At 52.5% G+C, this 24,457-nt stretch overlaps 6 protein-coding genes and 1 pseudogene across 7 annotated transcripts; 3 read left to right on the forward strand and 4 right to left on the reverse strand.

The window, feature by feature from the left end:
* Positions 1–2,349: 2,349 nt before the first annotated feature.
* GCG54_00015261 (uncharacterized protein) lies at positions 2,350–3,247 on the reverse strand (the record flags this gene model as incomplete). The annotated part of the gene is made up of 3 exons (XM_045415073.1): positions 2,350–2,507; positions 2,534–3,106; positions 3,196–3,247. 3 exons carry the CDS (start codon positions 3,245–3,247, stop codon positions 2,350–2,352), a joined length of 783 nt encoding a protein of 260 aa, XP_045257442.1.
* A 700-nt stretch (positions 3,248–3,947) lies between these two features.
* GCG54_00015262 (FAD-dependent monooxygenase yanF) lies at positions 3,948–5,513 on the forward strand (the record flags this gene model as incomplete). Its single annotated transcript, XM_045415074.1, has 4 exons — positions 3,948–3,971; positions 4,041–4,364; positions 4,401–4,966; positions 5,018–5,513. The coding sequence occupies 4 exons, from the start codon at positions 3,948–3,950 to the stop codon at positions 5,511–5,513; spliced, it is 1,410 nt and encodes a 469-aa protein (XP_045257443.1).
* A 10,137-nt stretch (positions 5,514–15,650) lies between these two features.
* On the reverse strand, positions 15,651–17,119 carry GCG54_00015263 (uncharacterized protein; the record flags this gene model as incomplete). Its single annotated transcript, XM_045415075.1, has 2 exons — positions 15,651–15,821; positions 15,875–17,119. The coding sequence occupies 2 exons, from the start codon at positions 17,117–17,119 to the stop codon at positions 15,651–15,653; spliced, it is 1,416 nt and encodes a 471-aa protein (XP_045257444.1).
* Positions 17,120–18,646: 1,527 nt separating this feature from the next.
* Positions 18,647–19,781, reverse strand: GCG54_00015264 (uncharacterized protein; the record flags this gene model as incomplete). Its single annotated transcript, XM_045415076.1, has 5 exons — positions 18,647–19,106; positions 19,165–19,279; positions 19,315–19,431; positions 19,460–19,570; positions 19,625–19,781. The coding sequence occupies 5 exons, from the start codon at positions 19,779–19,781 to the stop codon at positions 18,647–18,649; spliced, it is 960 nt and encodes a 319-aa protein (XP_045257445.1).
* Positions 19,782–20,733: 952 nt separating this feature from the next.
* GCG54_00015265 (uncharacterized protein) lies at positions 20,734–20,928 on the reverse strand (the record flags this gene model as incomplete). The annotated part of the gene is made up of 1 exon (XM_045415077.1): positions 20,734–20,928. One exon carries the CDS (start codon positions 20,926–20,928, stop codon positions 20,734–20,736), a length of 195 nt encoding a protein of 64 aa, XP_045257446.1.
* A 1,423-nt stretch (positions 20,929–22,351) lies between these two features.
* On the forward strand, positions 22,352–23,126 carry GCG54_00015266 (annotated as a pseudogene). Its single transcript is given in 3 exon segments — positions 22,352–22,724; positions 22,757–22,807; positions 22,818–23,126. Coding segments are annotated over 3 exon segments (733 nt in total).
* Positions 23,127–23,207: 81 nt separating this feature from the next.
* On the forward strand, positions 23,208–24,438 carry GCG54_00015267 (uncharacterized protein; the record flags this gene model as incomplete). The annotated part of the gene is made up of 3 exons (XM_045415078.1): positions 23,208–23,351; positions 23,527–23,636; positions 23,991–24,438. The coding sequence occupies 3 exons, from the start codon at positions 23,208–23,210 to the stop codon at positions 24,436–24,438; spliced, it is 702 nt and encodes a 233-aa protein (XP_045257447.1).
* Between the last annotated feature and the right edge of the window lie 19 nt (positions 24,439–24,457).

Below are 24,457 nucleotides of genomic sequence, written 5' to 3' on the forward strand. Positions count from 1 at the left end.
GCCAATTACGGCCAACGGCCAACCAGTGTGTCGTCCTGTGGCCAATCAGAGACCCGTACCATCCTGAGAAGACGGTACTCACCTTCAGGCGCCAATCACACCCAGCCTCTCCAACTTCAAGAAGCCATGTACCTTGTTCGTCCTGACGGCTCACCCTGTCGCCCCGCGTTCGATGTAGGCGCTTCACCGCGCTATGCAAATGCCTTTCCGAATTGGCGTCAGATCCTCGCTCGTGCCGACTTCGGCTCAGGGTCCTGGACGGCCTGAGCAGAGGGCCTGCCATATCCGAACTGGTCTGGTAAAGCCGGCGCCATCAGCCGGGCTCTTTTCAATGACCTAGAGCGGCGCAAGATTGAGGCGGATGGTGAAGTTCAGAATGAAGAGCTGGAAATGTAAGATCGCCTTCGCGTCATGCCGCCGCCACCCTCCGCCGTCATCCTCGGCCCCAACGATTCTGCCTCTGTGGCCGGCCGCCCGGTCGCCCGTCGTCGAGGTGTTCCTCATCCCCACTCGCCACCCCCACGCACCGTCGCCCAGATCGAACCTTGCCGCAGGCGCCTGACTGTTGTTCAAGTTATCCACCTCCATCGATCGCCGCCAACATGACGGTTGCGACCCGGATTGTCGGTACGAAGAAGAACACGCGCCTGAGAGCATTGAGACACGGCGGCAGGTTCACGACCGATGGGAACTTGTGCAGATGCTCATTATGTTGAGAAGGAGCTCGACGCTTGTGGATCCGACAGCTCTTCGGCGCGAGTGCCGCCTCGCTGCTCGATGACTATGGCAGCAATAACTGCATGCTGCGTGGGCTCGTGGGATCGCTATGGTGTCGCTTGCTCGGCGGAAGCGAAGAGCTCGTTGAGGATGCCGCGGAGAGGGGAACCATGGTGGATGCTGAGAGTATGCTTGGTCTCTTCCTTATGTCACTCTCAGGACGAGGCTCAGAGCCTTTGGTGGTCAGTTCAAGCATGATGGTTATGAATGACGATGAATGTTCGTAAACGGTGGTCGTGTACTCTCGCATGAATCCCTACACGTGCTTTTCCTCCAAAATCTTCCGTCTTTCGCGCTTGATATGCTCCAAACACTTCTCAAGATACTCCGTCGATGACTGACCTTCCACGCGCTTGTCTATATGTCATCGCTGCCTTCTCCTCATCCCCATTTACCTCAGGGGACAGGTACCTCTGCGCCGCAAGCTGTGACGAGCCAATCTCACCGTGGGGACGGACGGCGCCGCCACCGATGTGCGTGAGACTCAACGGGACACAAGAGGCGCCAGAAAGACTGTGCCGCAAGGCTGCCACCCCCGACAAATCCAGGTGCAATACGCACTCCTCGCCTTGAGCCCTTGTGACTCGCCATGCCACAACTTCGTTGACTGCTCGCGGGTCGAATAAGACAAAGCATGGCTGTCGATGAAGCCGGGAAAGGAGGTCTGACCGACAGTTGCCGCGGGTCCGGAGCCGGCACCGATTTGGATTACTACCGTGCTGTAGTCCTGGTTCAGAATGCTCGCAGAGACTGAATTGCTGCCCAAGCTGTCAAGGTCGCCGGATGTGGCCGGCGCAGTGCTGCCGGGGACAACACCTGGGGGCCCTGGAGAAGCTGCATCAGGCGTCGCACCGTCCGCGTGAGTCTTATTCTGTGCACCCGAACAGTCAATACGGCGTTTGATTCCATAACCCTCGACGTCGGGGGAGCTCCATTACACCACCCTTCCCGTCGGATGCTGAGGCTAGTCCTTCCAATGCTTTTTCCTCCGCAGCGTTCTGGGAGATTTCTCAATTCTGGTCCACATTTCGGGCCACTCTTCATCAGCCGTTTGCTTCGACGAGGCGCGCGCGAGGACCCAGCCGCGGCGGGGGTCTTCGTCCGAAATCAGATGCTTGAAGGCATGGGCGGGTTGCTGAGCGTGGAGGCGCTGCTGGCGCGAAGGGAGGACCCAGGTGTCACCATCAGTCGGGGCTGCCACCATGCCTTGTTGGACTTGAGACTGGGATGTTAGCGCGAGGCTTTCAGCTGTGATGTCGTCGTGGCCGACCGGGACGGAGACCCTTCTCATGCACGTGGTCCATCGGTAGCCCGAAAGGCTGCGCTGTCCTTGATGATCGTCCAAGGAATTTCCAAGTCAGTCCACTACTCCTGGTTTTTGTAAGGGTTTTAGCGAATACATTAAACATGTTCTTTCAAAGCTTATCATTGGTTGCTCATTTAGATAAAACCTTCTAAGTAGTAGTTCAAAGATTATGCAAACAGTTAAATATAACCTTTCTTGGGGAAGGCAAAAGATATATATCTATCTGCATGATTTCCTCAGCAACAATCGGTGAAAAATGCCTCCATCTAGGGGATGAGCGTGTTACCACAATTGAACTCAATAGCCACGATTTTAGCCGGTTCAGTGAGGTCACCTCCAAGCGGCTGTGCGGTTGCTCCGTTCGTAGTCACATATAACGTCCTACTGTCCTTTCCCTTTGACCCGAATCGCAAAGTAGTGGCGCCTGTAACGTCAGTTTGTCGATCGCACCCGCAACAATTGTTGAGGACCCCAAAGGATCCACTCGTATGACCTGATTGTGACCCAGAGTAGCGACGTAGGCGGTTCCATCCGGTGCTAGAACGAAATCGTCCACGGGTGTTCCGCTATAGATGACCTTCATCGGGCCTGGAATGAGATCGCTGTTGACCATCACACGAGATAGCGTCTGGTTGCTTGAGCTGGTGTAGTAAAGATATCCATCTTGCACACTGACTCCGTTCGCACCGGCAAAACCAGGTCCCGAGAGCGATGTCTCATACGCCCCGGTGACTGTGTTGACTTTGTAGACTGCTCCAAGAATTGTGTCGGCAACCAAAACCTCTGTTGTGCTCCAAGGTGTTATGCCGTTGATTGAGACTGCATCCGGCATCGACGTGATGAGTTCGACTTCGGTGTCTTTCCTCGAGAGATCCAATGAAAAGAGCTTCAATGAACCAGGTACGACATCCAAGGGGCTGATACTGAGGTTGCCGGCCCCGAAAACGAAAATATCCAGGGCGGTTTCGGTGATGCCGATGGTACCAAGAACGCCGGGAATATTGACGAGAGCACGGCCTTTGCCTGTGGCAGGTTCAATAAGCCAAACCTCTGGCGCGTCCAACCTTGTGGCCAGAATGTCGCCGTTGGAACGAACAGCGAGGTTTTCGAACCATGTATTGTTGTGCTCTGGTTGGTAGACATAGAAGAGGTTGCCGTAGACATCTCAAGTGTCTTTGCTAAGACAGGTGTCAAATAGGCAATGCGAAGGACGTGTAGAAAACTTGTCATGCTCTGAAGTCGCATCTTACTCTACTGGCTCTCAGTTTGTTGCTTCAAGACAGCCGAATTCTACGTGGTATGCCTCAATGTATTATAATCTCAACACCAGCATCCGTAAATCGTCGGAGTTTGCTCTGTCAATATTGCTGGGCGCCTGTATGATTCTGATTCTCAACCTGGCTGTCGGAGTAGTCCGCTATGCTTTGAAATCGCTGAACACCCACCACGGACTTCATCAAACTTTCAATTAATCTATCAGGGGCATAGACGGATCCCGACTGAAATGGGCAACTCACTAGATCCGACTCATCTACGATAAACACCTCAAAGGTAATCAAACGGTGTAGGTGTGAAGCCTTCTGCTTCCACAATAGAGACCCCTCCGCTGCGTTCATATCCAAGGTTGACACGCAGAGAATTAATAGCAGCAATGTGAAGGAGTCAAATTAGGTAGAGCTTTTTTCCATCTAGAACCCGAAGCGTAACAAGGAAGAAGCGTATCGCGGTTTTCCCTCATTTGCAAGTCTCCATCAGGGCTACCTTTCCAGTCAACCTCACACCCCCATACAGAGCCACCACGATAATGACAATGAAAGCCGTCAACTTGCTAAGCCTTCTCACTTACTGCATATTTGCCTTCGGAATGGCCCGCACTGGACTCCCCCCGGTACGATATGGTCTCGGATGGTTTTGCCTTGCTGTATGCGGGCCGATCTCAGATTCTCCCTCACATTAGTGCGATGCCCTTGCTGAGGCTGGGTTAGGCGACTGCCTCCTCTTTGCTACGGACCCGGGTTACGAGTCGCGACTTCAGACGTACTGGTCTGCCAGCACCCGCCTAACGCCTTGGTGTATCGTTCAACCCCGGACATCGGACGAGGTCTCCTTAACTTTGACAACACTCACCAGTGTTGGCGACGGAGCCGGCAGCTGGCATGCTGCGGTTCGCGGAGGCGGCCACAACCACTGGCCAGGTTCGAACAACATTGCTAATGGCGTAACGATTGATTTGGGCCTGCTCAACAAGACCACGTACAATGCATCGAATAACTTCGCTTCAGTTGGGGCAGGCAGTCTCTAGGTATCCGTTCCTCAGGACCTGACAGAACATGGTATCAGTCTGGTCAGAAGAAGCCGCGCCGGTGGCGTAGGTGCCTCCGGGTTTCTGCTCGGAGGTGGTCATTCGTACTACACTGGGCACCTGGGGTTCGGGTGTGACAACGTCGTTAATTACGAAGTTGTTCTGTCCGACGGTAGAATGATAAATGCTAACGAAACAGCGCACGCCGACTTGTACAAGGCGCTCAAGGGCGGCGCTAGCAACTTCGGCATCGTCACCCGTTTCGATTTGGAGGCTTTCCCATCCGCTGATCTGTACGGTGGCTCGCGAATCATCAGCACAAACTACATCGACCAAATTATCAACGCCGTGATCGCTTTTGCCAACTACAATGCGTCGCAAGCCCGCGACACAATCACGCCTACTTTCGTTCACGACACTCAGGTTTCGCCGAACATCACAATAGAAGCTTCGATTCTCAACATTAACGGGTCGCCGAACACATTGATGGAGATCACACGTATACCTGCTGTTTCTGAAGATCTGAGAATGAGGAGTCTTGTATCGCTTGCCCAAGAATCTACCGTCAGCGGTACCAGTAGGTGAGCATTTACGAAGGCTACAGATCAGAAATTCGTTAATAACAACGACAGAAGTATATGGCTTACGTTGACGTTTCGAGCCATCCCAGTGGTTTTGCACCAAACTGTCGCAAAGTGGGAGGAGTTTGTAGAAAACATGCAAGGCTTCATGTCAACAGACGACTTCCAGGTACAGATGAACTTCCAACACCTCCCTACATACTACGGCACTTCAAGACGCGGAGGAAACGTACTCGGCCTAGATTCTTCTTTGGTAGAGAGCTCAGTCCTGTGGGTGAACATTGTCAATGTCCAGACCGCTGAGCAAGAAGCGATCGCACGCCTTCTCACAAATACTCTGCGCGCCGAATTGGAAGACTTCGCCGTTGCTGAGAACGCCAACGTTCCTTTTCGATACCTCAACTACGCAGAACCATCTCAAGATCCGCTTCGTGGCTACGGAGCTCAGAATGTTGAGTTTCTCCGCAAAGTCTCTAAAGCATACGACCCCAAAGATGTTTTCCAGTCACGCATTATTGGAGGATTCAAGATCTCGAGAACAACATGAGCAACAGTCTCCTGTTGCAACCCAACATTCAATTAACTCACTTAGTTATTACGCAAGTAATATTCTGCTAGTCTGATTGACGTCTTGTCACCTATGCTTTGTGTCCTGTCTAAGCCCTGTCTTCGTCTGTAACCACGCCATCCATGGCCCGCCAGCATGCGTACCTCACGGCGGCTAGCCGCCTCTGTTTCTTGACTCGCCAGCTCTCAGTCACAACCACAAAGGTTCCTCAGCGTAGCCATGCGGTCAGACGGCTGCGTCAACGGTCGCAGAAACATGTAGTTGTAGTGCGCCCGCACATCCGGTCTGGCCATCAGAAAATCCAATACCGTCAGAAACAGGACCTCTCTTTCGACCTCCTCCTCTCCATCATCCCAGAGGCAGGCACGCTGCTGTACGGGGGCGGCATCATGACCAGCACCGAAGCCAAGACCGGGACCGCTGATACTGATATGGCTGAAACTCTGCATGCCCTTACTCGCATATTGGGTCCAGACAAGCAGCAAGCTTCCCTCGATGGTTCCAGGAGGCAAGGATGGACGGGGGTTTTCGGCGCCGACGAACTCGTAGAAAGTGCGGACGTCAGAGGACAAGTTGCTTGCCTGAATTCGGTGGTGGAGCGCGCAGATGTATGCGTCGGTATCTAGTTGAGGTCAGCGTCATCCTACATGGATGCAAAGAAGACATGACGTTGGCGAGGATGGGGCCAGAAGGAATGAAAGGAACGGCGAATATTACTGACCGAAGGTTTTGGCAGTGGGAATCACCACGGCCTTGACCAGTGGGGGTTGACGCAAACCGAAGAGCCGGCCAAAGCAGAAGGCAGCAGCAAGTGCGAGGGCCAACATAACCGACGCGACGACGGTACACTGATTGCTGCAGGAACGAGGTTTGGTGGACATGGTCGATCGAACGACACGAAGAAATGCCAGGAACGCCGTGGTTGAGACGAGGTAACGGAAGCGACAGTGAGATGAAGACTTGCGGTGGTGCCGGCATCTTTATGCTCTCCCGCGCGGCGGCAATTAGACCCAGAATTGCCTCCGGATGATGTCTCTCGATTCCTTTGATACATTGTATCAGATCTGTATCGTCGCGCTGGCCGCCATTGGTAGCCGTCTACTTAAAACAGGTCGGGTTTGTCTCCTGAGTCCCTGTTCTTCAGAGCTTCCGACACTGCCTGCAGACGTGTGACACATACATGATCGGGCCAGATGCGTTACCACAAAACTGTGCGATGGCAGCCGCACAAACAGCCTGTCATCGACCAATATGTCAGCGTCCCAGGAGCTTCTCCGGCGCGGAATGACAGAGGCCAAAGGGGTCCAGTCTCCACGTAGTCTGCCTAGCGAAATTCCTCACGACATCGCTCGGGTTCCCGGCCAATTGCCCTTCTCGCTGTTGTGGTCGGCATGTTCGTCAAGATCGTCATGCTTTGTTACTACCCATGTGCCGAGGCCGGCACATTCGCGGCAGAAGTGTCGGCAGGCAGCGCCCTCGCTATCCGCATGCCTTTCTCTCTTCGCATCTTCTGTAGTGTGGAAGGCGCGGGAGGAGGCGACGTGAGAGTCGGTCAGAGAGGAAGATGGCGAGTTACCGCCTGCAGCAGCGGCGGCAGCGGGTCTTCCGCCCTTATCAGACGCCATGACAGGCACTGCTGATGCGGTGTCGCGTGTCCTGAAAAGCGACGCGGAGCACGCGGCACCCGTTTTGTCGTCAGTCGCCCTGTGAGATGATTGGTACGGCCGACGAAGCCGTCCGTCAATACTTCCGGATCTAACTCTCGGAGGACCAGGAGTGGTGTTAGGGGTTCGTCCGTGCTATTCAGACATGGCTAGCGACGGCAAAATTGCGGAGCACTCAATTGTGGACGGCAGGTCGGGGGCGAAAGGCCAAGCAGACTAGCCTACGGCGAGCGAGAGAGCTGCTGAGCCGCGTTGGAGTCGAGCGAGAGAGCCTTGCTATGATGGTAGGTGGCGACAAGACGACAAAGGTGACTTCGAACATCTCGCCAAACATGTATGGAAGTCAATGCTCGAAGAAACCACGCATACTTTCTGATTTTGTCGACACCCCAACCTGTGGCTAGCGGGCATGGGCAATAGCGAGGGCGAGGGGAATGTCGACAGCGTAGCACGGAAAAGTCGCGCGTCTGCGAAGGTCTCCCCTGCGAGGATCTTCTGCCACGTATTGGTCACGATACAGCGCTCGTAGAGCGAGATGGATAGCCGTGTGGTCCAGCGCGGAATGGGAGATGTTCGTTCCACCCAGGGAACGGGGGACTTGGCTCAGGCCATGACAAGCGACGGTGCTGGCGCGGCCGGACCCGAGAATCTGGATGAGCGGGAGGGGAAGCTGACAGGCATTGCAGCAGGCTGCTTCGTGGTATAGATGATGTGTGCAGTATTTATTGACGCAGAGACGCGCTCGGACTCGAAGCTAGGGAAGTCGGTAGTTTGTTCGATCGAAAAATCATCGCGGGTCGGATCAGGAATCGCATTTCGGTATGAGGCGAAGGCGGGTCATGTCTGGTGGGGTCTTGTTAGCTGTTGGGTTGGCAGCAAGGCAATCCGAAGGACTTGCAAGAAAATACCTGGGATCATTGGGCATGTCATGGTTGGCGAGTGGGTGCACGCTAGAGAAAGAGAGGGGCTGCGTCATGAGGAACTGAGGCCCTGAGATAGGGATGGAGCAAGAAAAGAAACGCGTCGGTCCATGATAGCAGCGTTGGCGTCAAGGACAAAGATATTGAGTCGCACCAGGCGGAAAGGTAGATGGCAAGGTGGACGAGATGCGACGGGTGTGTCAGTCAATTGGCGATGTCGTTGCAGCGACGGATTGACCACCTTGCGTCCGCGCTCAATCAGTGATCTCGCTCTCCGGCCTCGCATGCCTGTGCTGCTCCTTCGACATCCGTCAAGGTGCGCTCTCGGGAGGTTTGCAAGGCTGAAACCGAAGTTACGGCTGGGCGTCCCCGCACAAAGATGCCGAAAGATTCACCCACGGGCACGATGATGGTGGTGGTGATGGTGATGTCTGCGGCAAGGTTAGCCAAGTTGCGGGGGAGAACGGGGACAGACAGGGAATCCTTAGTGTACTTGGGGCTGGCAGGGACCACCTAGGTACCTAAGGTAGGTATCTATGGCAGTGACTGCCTACACTAAGCTGAGTGTGGCAGCTACTCCACATACCAGCAACCCCTAGCAGCGACTCCACAAGACAGCGACTCCACAGGGAAGCGACTCCACAGGGCAGCGACTCCACAGGGCAGCGACTCTAAATGGCAGCGACTCTAAATAGCAGCGACAGGCAACGACTGACTAACCGCGCAAGTCAATCAAGAGGCCCGCTGCGCTGCGCCCAACCAGAGAGCTGTACTATCCTCAGAAGATGGTACCGGCCCTCAGGCGCTAATCACATGAAGTGAACAGGCACCGGGCACACCCACGTGCCGTCTGTCCGCACCTTGATCGCAAGACCTCAAACCCTTCCGAGAGCGACATTCAAGGATGGACATAGCATGGCGACAGGAAGATGTTGAAGAAGCGATGCACGATTCGGGTCGCTGGCGACCGTGATTAACCCGTGTGGACTCAGGTCTCCCCAGGCTCCCGATGGGCATGCCCCAACTTCCCAAGTGAATGCGGTCCTCACACAGCTGGCCTGCCAAACTGCAAGCTTTGTTCCGCTGCCTGTGGTGTTCTGCTCGAAGTCTGCCGATACTGGTATTTTAACCTAAGCATCAGTCCTGCATATCAGTCCTACACATCAAGTCGCTGTATCAAGCCGTTGCATTAACTTGAGTCGCTACATCAACTTGAGTCGCTGCTAAGTTGAGTCGCTGCCAAGTTGAGTCGCTGTATCAAGTGGAGTCGCTGCCATGGGGTGGAGTCCCTACCACAGGGCACTGACGGAGTAAAGGGGGGTACAGTGACGGGACCTGGATGGTTTGACAAGATGTTCCGACCAAGATGTTCCGGCGCGCGAAACTGGCGCCGGATAAACTATCAGCCAATGAGCGCCGCGCACTACCATGCCTGGTTTTTCCCATGGAGCTGCCCCTAAGTGGAGTCGCTGCCAACCACACAGCCATTCGCTGCCAGCCCGTGTCGCAATGTCGCTGCCAGCACCCCGCGCTTCCAATGCGATCAACCCAACGAGAGAAATTCTCGAGCAACCAAAACTCCACGTCTTGCCTTCAATTGGAAGAAAGCCACGATGCACACAAATCGTTACGGGGGAGATGCGTTGCTGGTGGAACACCGCAGCGAGGTTAACTTATTGCGACAGCGCAGCTGGTGTTGGTGGTGCCCAAAAGTCGCGATCATGGTTTTTGCGCCGAAGCTGGCTCCGACACCATGGAACTATCTCCCCCGTTGCGCTTCACAACAACCTCATTCAGGTGCAACGAGAGTCAAGGAGCAGGCACATGGACCTACTAACTCCAAGAGTCTCCAGGGTCTTGTTGTTTTTTTGTGCTTCTACCTTGTTGGGGGCCGTTTCGATGCACGTCAACAGGTGTTTAGCGCGTCAGACGTGGATGGCTGCCTTGGAACCTTGAGGGGCGGTGAGAGATGGCGAGCCATCAATGCACGTCTAGTTGAAAGCAAGTACAGCCTAAGGAAGGGTCCATGACGGTTGAGCACTTGAAGACGAAGAAGCGGAGATGGGACGGGAAGATTCAAGATCGGACCGATCGATCTTTGGGGTTCTCGGTCTCGGCCATTGCGTTGAATTAGTGGAGACACTGTGACTTTCCCGGACCAGACGCCTGTCCCTGCAGGTACAGGGGAGCCACGCAGCGTGGGTAAGGTGAGTTTGTGGGGTCCTGCCGATTCAAGCGCCAAAATCGGGAGCAGTCAGCCACTAATTAACGCTGACCTCACATCTGCCTTCAGGGAAGCCCACCGACAGCGTGTCGCTGCAACCACTCAACCAAACCTCGGCCACCACCGAAACTCTGCTTCAGACCGTCCGGCTCCCACCCTCTTGTCAGCGACCCAGACGCGATCGGTCCAGTCCCTCCGCAACAACGACTTTTCCGCATGTGAAGACCCATTGACGCTGCCCGAGGATCCGACAACCCATTTGCCGTCCATGCACCCGCTTTCAAGATCCCCTTACTCAAACAATTCTTCGCCAGCAAGACCGTCACGCGTGTCAGCTACGACTACACCAAGCATGCGTCGACATTAGAGAGCAGGGTACCGACTACGCGTGGCAGAATTGCCTCTCCGCGCGTGGGGAGAAAGCCGAAGGCGAAACGACACCGCGCCTGGAGAAGGGTGGCGGCAGCGACATCGGCGCCAATTCCGATCACAAGGCAGAGCTCCGTTCGGTAATCGAGACAGGCATCGTCATTATACACAAGCCTTCCCAATGGGACACGCAACCGGGCGTCTCTTTTCGCGAGATCAATAGCCCGAGGACTTTGCCGTCCACCCACACACGCCCCTGCTGAGGGCTGACAAAGGAGGCCCCCAGGAGAGGTAACAGGCTGCCCTGGGACATTAGTCTCCTCAAAGGCAAGTCCTGACTTGCGTCTTTTGGCGAACAGACTCGGCGAAGCTGCGATCCTTTCGAGACCTCAGCGAAACAGTGAAGAAGGCGGTCTACATTCAGAGTTCGCATAACGACGCGAATGCCCGGTCAGAATCGAGGGAAATAGAGACAAATATGGGGCGTTACTTTGGTCTCATGTTCCCTGGCGAGGTTGGCATCTCCCTCAGAAGTGAATACGTGAGGTGTTGGCAGTTCAAGGAAATGGGCACGTAGGACGGGCGCTTTTGTGTATGCATCTTTTCCACCGGTCATGTTTCCCTCCTGCATGGGACGTTGTCCTCTCGATCATCCTGGCCAAGGCAAGCAGGATTCGTCGGGCATGTGCGTTCTCGAGAGCACCCTCAATTGATGTTCTTCCATCGTCCGAGCCGTTGCGCTCCATTGTCCTCCTGATGCCTAGATTGCATTCGTTCCAACGAGCCGTCTGCCAAGGCATTGGGCTAATGCGTGCAGAGAACGTCGGCACCAAAGATTAGATGACCTTGGCGTGGACGAAAAGGAAGTCGACGCAGATTCTCAGGCGGTCACCCACGTATTTCAGGCCAGAAGAACAGCTACCAAGACACTTTTGCAGGCTCTACTTGAGGACGGGGCGGCGTAACCTTGAACTTTGTGCAAGTTTTGGAGCGGCGCCGCAGCGGGCGCTAAGGTACCAACTGACAATCTGGCCGCTGGAATCGGCAGTTGGTCGCTCAAGGTAAGGTCGTGGTTGGGACCTGGAGGAAACGGCCAGGCGCCACCTCCCCAAGTTGGGTGTCAGGTCACTGGCTGGCCGTCATTGGCTCGTCAAGGTCCGTACCATCTTCCCAGGATGGTACAGCCTTCTGATTGGCAGCCCATCTGGCGAGTTCGTGGCAGGTGCATTGACATTGGGAAAGGACCCACTGCGGTAGGGACATTTTCCTGGGGTGAAGAAAGAACCCTTGTGAAGGACCAGGCCAGAGCCTGCCCGCTTCTTCAACAGGTGCCTGCCTACCCTTTGATTTCAATCTGTCGCGTTCGCGTTTTACCATGAGAACCTCTCGGTGCGCGTCGCGTCTCCTCTCCTCCATTCGAACATCTGGGTGCCAAAACGATGGGCTGAACCCAGCATCGCCTCTTCGCTTCCAACCACAACATGCCTGAGCAAGCAAGAAAGCCTTCACGCGAACACCAAATTCAAGCGAACGTTCCAATAGCCATGTCTCTCCTGCCCTCGGTGTCCCTGAAGGTTCTAACCGGCTGACTGGTTTTCGGAGCAGGTTTCTGACGCTGTCACCGACCCCGATACCGTCTTCCGAAGTCCCATTTTCCGTCTCCTCCATCCTCCCGAACCGTCCCGACAACGTCGACCAAGACCTGCAACGAGATCGAAGAGCAAACGCGACCCCTCCTCCCCGTCGCCTTCGCAAACATCCTGGCTATCTGCGTCGCCATGAACCATGACTTGTCGATGCATATCATCCGCCATGCGCATGTGCGCCTCGAAAGACTGTCCCGTTCCGTCTGCCATCCCTCTCTTCGTCGCCGCCACCGCCGCGGGGTCCCGCAGTCTTGCCATCACCCTCCTCCTCCTCCGATGCCTTCCCGATTTTGTTCGTCGTCCCACCGATACCATCCTTGCCAGGATCCTCTGCCACCCGCAATCGAATCCAATATTGTCATCTGTGTCGGGAATTCCATTGTCCAAGTCGTGCCGCTCGTCGCCGGCAAAGTCTGCAGCTCAAGCTGAGCACCAAGTGTTCCAGACTCCCAGTAACTGCGAATCCACTGCCGAGGCTTCCATGCTCATTTCTCCTGTGACCAGCTTGTACTCCATGTCGTTGCCGCAAAGGGAAGTCCTGGCGCAATGCGTGATTTGTAACTTTTGACGAAGCTGCAACGGCTGCTGATGAGGACGGCATGCAGCCGGGGATTTGGAAGTCGTTTGCGCCGTGGCCGTTGCTGGCCAGAGAGCAAATGGCCTGTCAATTCCCGTGAGCAAAGTAGAGCCCAACGTGGGTCGAATGTGAAGTCATCACGGAGCAAAAGGACTTGCGGCGGAGAGAAGCTGAAGAGTCGCCGCTCAGCGACACCCACGACTTTTGCGTGCCTGACTGACGTCCCCGCCTTGGTCCAGTAGAGTCTTCAACCTCGCGCGTCCGACGTTTAATGTCCATGATCTTCATTCTGAGCAGCAGCACTAAAGCACGAGCTAAGCCATCATTTCTCCTCGACCGACCGCAAAAAGGTCTTGACAGACTGGCCTCAGCGACAATGTAACATCAAACCAAAAAGCAAAAGCATTAAGCCTTGCTTCACCCGCTACAGTCGCATGGAGAATAAGGCCCCCCCTACCGGGGCGAGAGTGCAACGCCTCCCATGGACAGCTCTTCCGAGACTATGTGTAGCAGGTGTGAGCAAGGCGGAGCATTACACCTGTCAAAAACAGGTGGACAACCCTATTCCCAGCACCTGGTAAGGGGTTACTGGGCCTTCCATACTACACAGAGGCATCCATCAGGCAACTCGAACGTGAGCGCTTTAGAGAGGTTCGCATGTGCAGGTCAGCTTTGTCACACACATGACCGTTAAGTCATGCGGCTGCTGGTAGTGACGGGAAGGGGACGCAGCTTGGTCAAGAAGGTCGGTGGGGGCACAGAGGCAGGTGAGTGCGGGAAGGGAGCACGGGTGAGGAAGGAAGGAAGGAAGGAGCGGGAGGGTGAAAGGAAGGAACGATGCATTACACAGGGGAAAGACCCAACGGGGGACGAGAAGCAAGCATGAATATGTGGGGGAGGTCTCAGCGGGAACACTGAAGAGGAAGAAAAGCAAACGCAGAGGGCAACAAAGGAAAGGACCAACCGCATTCCATGCATTGAGAGTGACCCCATTTCGGCAGGTAGAGCGTATATAGCTGGGACTTGGAAAGGGGACGCAGCCGGTTTCATATGCCGAACTCTAGCCGTGAAGATCGAGAACAGCCTTCAGGCGACAGGGAAGTCTTCATGTTTTCGCAGATGGGTTGACGTGGACATGGGAGAAGGTGCTCCGTTAGTCACAGTCGCAGTTCTATCCCGCCTGAGGCGATTGCATCGGCTTTGCTGGCCGGCCTTGATGTGATCAACCACGACGCAAATTTGACGGGCGATTTACGCGGAGTGAATCCACGTTTTGTCAAGAAATCCTTTTCCTCATTGATTTGCAAGTTGCGGGGCATCTAACCTCACAGTAAATGGACACCGAATCGGCCGAATAGTGCGGGGCCGAATGTGGGGCCGACCGCAACGGGGCGGGGGCTGCTCGACTTTTCTTTCCAGGCATCGCCAGCTCGCTATCAGTAGATTTTCTCTACTGCAATTTAATCTTCGAGCTTTAGTTAAGACTTTTAGAGGGTAGGGTAGAGCAAGATTTGCAGATAGAGGTAGATGCAAAGAAATGCGAGTTGCCTTTGAGAATCCTAACCTGCAGAGAATCCGACCTATGTAAAGAATCCGACCTATGTAAAGAATCCGACCTATAGAGAATTCGCCCTGTTAGAAATTCGACCTAGAAGAAATCGACTTACAGGGGAAACCCGACCTGTGAAAAACCCGTCCTACGAAGAATCCGTCCTACGAAGAATCCGTCTTACGAAGAATCCGTCCTACGAAGAGTCCGACCTACGGGAAACCCGACTCGTTAAGAGTTCAACCTTCGATCTGTAAGAAACCCAAAACACACCGATCATTTCATAGATAAACCAGCACTACGTTGTACACATGTATCCTAAGACTGAAAAAGTTCATATTCATGTTGTCTACATAGCCTAGTCGCCCCTGAAATCAGAAACATTTCCTTTGCTACAACCCAGGCATCCGCCGCCCCAAACATCGCTCTTGGTAGCAATGTCCTGAATGATCAGTGTAGCCAGAGCCACTCGGAACTCCGGTTGTTTGTTGTTTACTGTTGTCTGTCTGTCTCTCTGTAGAGCTCGCCCGCCCGGGCTGGAACGCACACAGCCGACTCTCAATCCTTCTCTCGGTCTCACAGCAAGTCATATCAAGACGGGTGTCACTTGAAGTGAGACCAGAAAGCTTCTACAGTATCTTCGGCTTCTTGGTGGACTCACATGCTTCCGGAGATCCATGAGGTGGCGAGAATGAAAGGAGAGCGCCGTTGTCTCCAGCCGTTCGGAAAAAGACGATTGCGTGAGCTATCAACAACACAGCTTGAACTCGGTCCTTTTTCTAGCACCAATGCCACGAAGAACCACCCACAGCTTCATGACGCATCTTTATTTAGGACTATTGTCGAGATGGAGCCGGTAAGAATGATGCCCCTAGTGACAAGAGTAGCATCATCGTCAAAATGGGGTCGCAGGTCTTTGGAAAAAGATGCGTCGACGAACACGCCCTGTGGCTGTAGCTGGATCATGGGCGATACGTCCCAGGAGCTGAGACCGGGTGCCCAACGGCGTATTCACCGCTTTGCGTATGCAGCGCCCGGGCACTCTTCCTAGGGGAGACAGCAAACCCAGCAGGCACGTTGTCTAGCATGGCCATCCTCTCTTGACGGATGCAAGACAGTAGGCCGCCTCCGGCAGCGTGAATGTACTCCAAAGGCTTGGCCATTCCTTCAACCAGTCGAATCAGGTGTCGCAGGAGGTGTGGGAGTAGACAAGATGCGTTGGAAAGACGGCCAATACTCGTCTGTGATCCAGCGAGAGAGGTACTGCAAACAGCAAACAATCGAGTAGACGCCGATGGCGTGCTGCGTGGAGCCAAGAAAAAGCTCCGACCACAGAACCTGGCATCGTCAGCTCATCGCATCTAAACCGGGAAGAAGCGAGGAGAACCTACCGTTTTTTTCTCCTTATTCGGACAAGCCAGGAAGTACCACTTGTGACCTTCAATGATGATGGCGGGGAGGAAATCGGGCAGAGGGCGGGGAGTGTCGCCGCGGCTCGCTAGCCGGCGCAGTAGGCGCCACTGGGCCTCAAGCCAGATAAGAAGCTGAGCCTGGGCATCGTTGATCCCCGAGCCCTCCACCTTGCTTTCGATGCTCAAGACGATGGGGCGACGGCGGAATGGGGTATAATCGGTGTGGTTGATAGACGCGCTGAACAGGTCGTCCTCGTGCTGGATCGCGGTGATGGCCTGAGCCGCCTGCGGGCCAGGCTCCATCACGAAGCAGAAGTCGACCTTTCGGGCGGGGCCGCGAGAATCGATGTATGTGTCGAGGATCTTAGCCGTCGCACTAAGAGAGATGGTTAGCTGGGCATACAGGCAGGATTGCAAGAGGCATCGACAGGTGGGCTTGACGTACCAAGGCAAAAAAAAGACGTTATCCTGCTTTGCGCTCATCATGGGCAAGGCAAGCTGGAGAATGTGCTGGTGCAGGCACGAATTCCATGAAGCCTCGTCGTACTTCTCATTTGCGCATGTCTTTGCGGCGTCGAGCATACTCGTGACTTGTGCGACGGTCGGCGAAGGCCCTAGCTGGTCCCTCGTGGAGTTCTCGTCAAAGAACCAGTCTCCATCTATCGAGTCGAACCGCGCTGACGTCTCTTTGGCTTGTGCGATTTCGTCCTTTTTGGACCTGGAGATGATACCTTTCCCGAGACCAAACGAGGACAAAGCCGTCCATACACGTCGCAGGGAGGGCGGAATGTCGGGCTCATCGGGGTCGTATTGTTGGACGAGGACGGGCCAGGGCTTGTTCTGTCGGTTGGCAATTTGTTTCGTAGGGGAGACGCGCGAGGCGCTGCTGGCTTTGCTGGCTCTGCTGGCCTGGGAGGGTGTTCGGGCGGGCAGGTTAGGACGTTGGCTCTTGCCCGCGCGTGGGGTGTCCACATTGTCGGTTGTATGGCTGTGCGATGAAGAGGCGAGGGATGATGACTGCGATTCTCGTCGTCGTTTGGTTGGCGACGACATCTCGATCGAAGACGAGGGCGACCAAGGCCACCGACGCTTGAGCTTGTTGTCGGCGGGCGCGGCTGATGAAGATTTGTTGTCGGTCGAGATAATGGGCTCGGGTGGACTGTCGGTGATGCAGTCAATCCACTCGATGATTCGACGGCGTTCGGGAGAGATTTCGTCAGTCATTGTCTTGTGAAGCATGTTCTGCAAGGCATGGTGATGGATGGCGGTGGTGGTGGTTGTGCGCGTGGTGGGGATGGAATTGTCGACACCCGCAATGTGCTGGCGACCGAGTAACCTTCGGTTGCGCGGGGTGACGGGATGACCAGCATGCCCATTGGTGCTTTGTTGTAGCACCCTGCACAGTTCTCCACTGCAGTGCGCTAACGTTCACAATGGAAGCACAGTTGGGCCATTGCCTCTTCAGCTGGCAGGGTCTCTGCTTATGTCAGCTCATCAAATAAATGGGCCATTGTATTGTGGTGGTACAACGACCCACTGTTTCCTCAGATACGCCGATAAGCCGATAAACCGATAAGCTGATAAGGGAGCCCGGTGGCAATGCCGTTGGTGGGGCGCCGCATTGACCGACATGTGAGCATCTCGCATTCGTCAAACTGCAGCCTGTTGACCTGTTTCCTATGCTACATCATATCAAGAAGCAAATTGAGACATTTTTGCCGTGTTTAGTCCAAAGCTTATCGTAATAATTTTGCATTGAGCAGTCAACAATCGGTGGGGACATTTCATAAAAATCATATTGCAGCGTCGAGAGCAGCAGTCACCTCATGAAGCGAAGCGAATTACACCAGCTGCCTCGTGACCATCCACCCGCTAATCGCCCAGGCTTGAATTGTCCAAATTGACTTTTCCCTATAAAATACGCGCCTTCTAACGAATAACTACGATTTCTTGGCGTTTTGAGCACTGCATCCCCGGTAGCAACATCAGAGTACTCTGGAACCAATCATTCATCGTTCAAGCGTCGCTATGACATGCTCCGACAATGACGATAAGTTGCAACAACTGAACATTCGGATTGCCGGTTGAATGCGCTTGACCGAAACCAACTCTGGTCTACCCTCGAACCGCAGGTAACAACTGCTGTGTCTCCAAAGAAATACCAGGTCTGAGAAAAAGGGCGCTTTTGCCGAACAGAACTACGACTGCAAAAATACGAGGTCATGTTTGGATGGTGGCCGTGCCTCTTTTCGAGAGCATGGGGTAGGGACAATCCAAATAATGAATATGAAGTGGCAAGCCAGAGCGCGGCCACATCCGTCACGCCACAGGGCACCAAATCGCTAGTTGCGATCAGAACTCTGTGTGATGCTTGAACAGCGGATGATTCCTTACCTCGAACCAAGCCGGATTCCGTTTGGAAGACCGATGAAGCTGGAAAGCGGGAAAGACATGAAGTCCGATGTTCAAAGTCATTCGGAATCTCTCTAATCCGAGCAGAGCATCAAACAACTTGTCAAGCCTTCAAAGACTTATTCAACAACCCCCAGTTGTGGCAAAGAACAAGACTAATTATCACACTAACAATTTTCTGGGATCATTACTCCTCCAACTTTTAAGTTGTCTCCGTCCCCACATCAATTTGAAGCTTCATTGGCTATGCCTTCCACAGATGGTGCGACCAAGTTCCTCCACGTGAACCCCCATCGCCGAACTGCTATCAACATTGGAATGGACGTGAGCCAGGTAGCTTCAAGTATTGTGAACGTCCACCCAATTCCAAGTGGATCTAGAAGAGGGTAAAGCAACAACGCCTACAGCCGCCGCTGTACAACGGGTCAAATTGACTGAGACACTGGCCAAGCCGGCTTGGGTAGGATGGATGTCGACAATCAGTGTCATGCTGATCTGAAGAATTTGATTAGACGACATTTGAAACACTTTGGATACGCGCTGCCATCTTCGACCTTCTGGCAAGGAGCCTTCAGACACAACGCGTGAATCCATATTTGGCACTCCGATAGCCATGAGAGGCTCATTCATGCCAGCCGCCGGAGTCCTTCCGGTGCCAACAATATTACGATATGTTTCGCGGAAGAATAGAATAGATGTGATCAAAAAAAACACCCCAATATAACTAGGACCCAGAAGATCCGGTGCCAGCCGGCTTTCTCGGCGAGAACGCCCCCGGCTACGGGTCCAAGACTTGGACCTGTATTTGGACTGTCCTCAATATTAATTGAATAGACTTTGTGTTCAACTGTACGAACCCTGTTTGCATAGCTCCTATGTAGTGACTACGATCATGGGGAGGAGCAAGATCAGCAACAACGATAGACCCTAGCGCGATGGTACCTGATCGCGAGTCAGGTGAGAAGCCATGTGCTGAAGAACAGAAAAAGGCTTTCATTGTTGCTCACCAGAGCTTCCAGCGCTCTGAAGCATTCGGAAAATCAATAGCAAAGGGTGCGACTCCTGCAATGCCAAGCCAATGCATGATCCTGCATAGATGACCAAAATGAACCAGATACTCAGGCCTTCTATCCATTTAATCTGCCAAGTCACCAAAGAAGGCAGTGACGGTCAAGTTCATTAGCTGGAGGGATACTTTGAGATCTTCTGACATGTACTCGATGGCCGGGAAGTATGTGAAAGCGCCGAACGGAGAGAAGAATCCTACGAGAGCGCAGGACAGGGCGATATATTGTCACTGATTTAGCTCAAATACACTATACGGGACTGCGTTTAGTGGTGATATAGGGTTCGAAACCTTTTGGCTAGGGTTGCTCTGAGGCTTTTCCGACCTTGGTATCATATTTCCTGACGATTCTTGCGAAGTCCTGTTCCAGGTGGTATTCAAGGTAAACTTCGAGACCTCGGTGAGCATGAACCTCAATCTCCGACACAGTTGAGAAAGAAGTGAGACACTGTCAATAATCTAATATCTAGGCGAACGGGAGTAAGACTGGGATTGTGACGAAAAATGGCAGGTAGGGCCAAACGTCCTGGTCATGTGCCCATATAAAGCGCCCAGGGATAGAACGCCTCGTCATATGTTGTGCAACAATTCAAACAGACACGAGAAGCAAAAGATCGTACTATCACAACTAGCTTGGGTGTGTAAAGCGGCTAAAGGAGCAGGCTGTGTGCTGGGTAACCCACGTATTTGTGGTTGTTTGGACAGACACCAACATCCGCGGAGGGAGCGAATCATTTTCTTTTCCCTTTTGTGTTGGCCAGACCGAGTCTTATAGCTAAAAGTAAAGTCTGACACAAATCGCCCAGCCTAAGTCTCCTCAAGTCAGACCGTTTCAGGTACCCCTTCTATGTCCACAGACATCGCCTTATCGAGGACATTCTGTTCCAGAGAAGCGACGCTCTCCAGGTAGTACTTATCATTCAAACAACAGGCATCTTCGTGAAACCACATCACGTTAGAGACTCAAACAAACATCATACATTTCAAGTCACTTATCCCGGGTTTGCACCGAAGATCCTGGCCAGTGGCTAGCGTGCGAAATGTCGAGCTTGATGCAGCAGGGCAGATTCCGGTCACCTCATTCTTCGGTCGATTCACTCGGAGGCATCCGCATCAACTACTGCCTGAAATACGGTTCACCGAATCGAATGATATCTCGTCGCCACATGCCCGATTCGTACTCGTTGTGTGCGTACCTGCAAGAAGCATCAAACAGATTGATATTACCCGTCTCGAGATTGATCCCAAGTTTCTCCTCCCATAAGTCCCCATGAACAAGACAAGGCTTGATCTGGCGCCCGTTGGACTGCAGAGCATCCAAAAGTCGAGGAACTACTTTGAATATCAAAGCACCGAAGGCTCACTCATACTCGGGCCATGAGCCGTTGGCCTTCATGTCCTCTTCGTAGAAGACCTCCATTAGAGCTGAGAAGCATTCTGTCCAGCTGGAGGTCCACTTGTTGAGTTGAAGGTTCTTGCCATGACAAGTCGGGATTTGGAATGAAAATTGCCAGTTGGAGACGAACCCTTGCGGTGCAGGTCCACGACTAGACATGTGAACTTTTCATGGTCCGGCAAGGTGATTTTAAGCTCCAGGAAGTCCATGATAAGGAAGTATGAGTCTGATGTCTTGAACTTGCCCTAGCCGCAGGGCTTGGGAGCGATTGAGAGAATTGCCGATGAGGGCTCAGAGAGCGAGTTGAACTCGCCTTCCATCATTCCTGCACCAAGGTAGGATTTGGCCTTAAAAAACTATGTCTTCACGGTGCCATCAGCCAGCTCAGTGGCGATCTTGGCTGTCTTGGTTTAGGCAGACGTGCCCCAGGTAACTGCATCCAATACTTTCGTGCCACTGGCCGGGAGTGAGATAACTTCAGTAAGATCTCAAAATCAAAATGCACAGTAGCTCAAATTAGAAGACAGCTTCGTCCACCGAAAAGTGTCCACCAACATCCGGCAAGCAAATGCTCACGGAGTCACATGGGGTTCATGATCTGTATTCGCTCCGGTCTTGGACACAAAAGGATAGTAGTAAGTGTCTATGATAGCGAAAAGACCAAACAAAGTTCCTGTAAAGATAGACGTTCCTTGGAAAGATAATTTACTTTGTCCACGAAGGCTCCACATTCAGCCCATACGATATCGGTACCGCTAGCTTGCTCACCACTTGTTGAAATGGTACTAGTGCTTGTTGTATCGCCACCAACCCATCATGTAAAAGCACATTGTATTGGGAGGTTGTGGCGCGTGAGAAGTTGCTTGCCCAGAAGTCTTGCTCATCACATCGCCCCTGTCATCATACCCTTCGGTATTAAGCCAGCCTTGAACGAGGCAGCCTGAACTTCACCGAGTTCATTACGTGGCCCTGCATTAGATGCCTGCCCTAGTAGAAAGACCACGGAAGCGGGATCTGAAAGTCAGCGCGGGGCCCGAAGGGAACTCTGCTCCATACGGTTGAGGCTGCGTAGTGTCAAGCAGGAATCTCGGGAGGAGATGTCTTTTTCTCACGTCAACTTCGCAATGCGCTCGTTTCACGCCAAATTTCGCATTTGTAACTTATGATGTGGACTTCCGCTCTTTTCCCCGTTAAGAACACCGCGGCGATTTTTGGAAGCCCACTGACCGTTAAATCTGGTACTGTCCTTGGCTCCTCGGACAGCGTCTAGATAAGATGGATAAAGGTTGTCACAAGCCTTGACATCCTTGTGACTTCGAATGCTGATGACTGCGGATCAGTTTCAAGGATAGAAGAGATCCCATAAAAGTCGAAAGAATCGAAGAATTCGTTGAAGTCGGAGGAATTGAGGAGATCCCCTTCAGTTTCATCTTCGAGTGACAGACCCGAACTCGCCAGCTCAGTATCGACCATCAGGCTGGGTGACATTGGCCTAAGGTAGGACAAAAACTTGGGACTACCGCATTGAGAACATCAAGCTAGCGAAACATGCTCAATTCATAACCCTACGTCAACTCCAGAACACCTTCAAATTAAGGGACGATGCCGGTCGGTCGATTGCTCCAGCAAACCACTCGGGCGCCATGTTTTCTACAGGCCGGATAAGCCCAAAGCTATCGGTGTTATTTTCGTGTACGGGCTGGGTGGCACCAGCTGTTTGACGTGGTCGTGGAACAGAGATCTGAACCGCTTCTGGCCGAAGGAATGGCGGCTTCCGCTGGAGCTGGGCTTCAAGGACGCGAGAATTCTATCCTTCGGATACAATGCGAACTTTTATGTCACAGACAGGAGAAATCTTCAATATTTCCGATCACGCCAAAGACTTACTACTCCAGATGAAATTTCGTTCTGATGAAAATAAACAATTGGAAATCGGCAAGGTTTGTGACCAGAATGTGACTGGGGAATAATCTAACAAGTAAAAAAGGTGCCTATAATCTTCTTTGTATACTCAATGGGCGGCCTTGTCTTTAAAAAAGTTCGTAAAGTTGATTATAGTTAACCTGAAGCCGAATGAAATGCGGATGCTGGAACGTCAGGCCTTCATTCTGAGTCGAAACGATCCCGAATATCAAGACATATTGAACCTTGTATATAGCGCCGTGCTTTTAGCAACACTTCATTGGGGAAGCAGCCTAGCGAGTGTTATATCCACCCTTTTGTCTGTCTCGTTCCACTCCCTGAAACAGTATGTTGTCGACCCGCAGAGGAATTCACCACCAATCATCAACATGAACGAACAATTTCGTCTGCATGCACAGAAACTTGAGATCGTGTCCTTTTTTGATACGCTTCAATGAAGTGTCAGGCCAAAGGAAATAACAAGAACATATTCTACAGCAAGACAAAGGGTACTCTTTTAGCTAATTACGGTTTAGATGATTATCGAAAGAGATTCTGCAGTGTTAGGATACCCGGGCGAAATATTTTCTCCGCTCAACGCGGTCCACCACACAATATGCAAACATCCGTCCCAACAAGATGCGAATTACATTAATGTTCAGAATGTCATTAGCTCATTCGTTAGCAAGTTTAAGTTGAAAGGTATCATATAAACTTATTCCTTAAAATCTGAAGAGGATGCTGACATAGCCACAGGCATCAGTCGTCAGTCCTCAACTAGCAAGACCCTCCTCTCTATAAGAAGTATACTAATTCAACTTATGAAACCTATAGGTTCATCAGAAGACCTAAAAGCTCTTTCACAACAATTTGCCCCAGGAGTTGCAACTAGATCTTATCCAAACCCAGATTCATCACCTAGGCAAGCGATTCATCCAACAATCCTTCTGTCCTCCACTTAATAGGTCTGCCCGGGTCCAGAAAGTCCATCTTAGCATCATTTCTTGTTCAGCACTTCGATAAGGCTGGAAGTCTTAATTAGCATTTCTTCTTGCGATTTGACGATCAAGCCAAGAAGTCGATCCATAATTACCTTCTATCAATTACCTTTCAGTTTATCTTTACAACTACTTACGCGCAGCAAATCACTTCACTCTTAGAAGACATAAACTCTATTACTCGTTCTGACATACAAACACCCTAGCAGAAAGCTTTTATTAGGATTATGCCTAAGCTCAGCAGTATAAAACCGCTATACTAGATTATTAACGCTATAGATGAATTCCAGTCGCACAGACTCTCCTAGCTCAGATCCTAAGTTTGCAGGGCTTAAGAATTCCTATTCGCGTCGTCCTGATCAGCAGACCATTCTCAGCTGCACGCTTATTTGAAAAGCTCAAGACCACCTTCTCAGATTCCTTTCATCAGGTTGCCATGAAGTTACCTAACTCTGCCCAGCAGCTTTACATTAAGCAAGAGTTCGAGAGCTCATACATGTGGGAAAGTACCTTCACCTCCGACGTCAAGAACACCTTGCTTAGCAAATGCAACAGAAATCTTCTACAGTTGCGACTGGTAGTCGACAGGCTACTTCTATGCAATACTGAAGACAAGTTTGACCGAGGCCTGAACGAGGCCCCATCTGACCTTACAGACTTATATGTTCGCATTGCCAAAAGCATCACAGAAGGCCTCAAGGAACCCGAGTATACTTGGCGAGAACAATTCTGTCATAGGCTACGTGCGCTGAGCGCCAGCTATCTTTGAACGAGCTTTTCGAGGATTT

The sequence above is a fragment of the Colletotrichum gloeosporioides genome, assembly GCF_011800055.1.
Source record: "Colletotrichum gloeosporioides strain Lc1 chromosome Unknown consensus_99, whole genome shotgun sequence".
NCBI lineage: Eukaryota > Fungi > Ascomycota > Sordariomycetes > Glomerellales > Glomerellaceae > Colletotrichum > Colletotrichum gloeosporioides.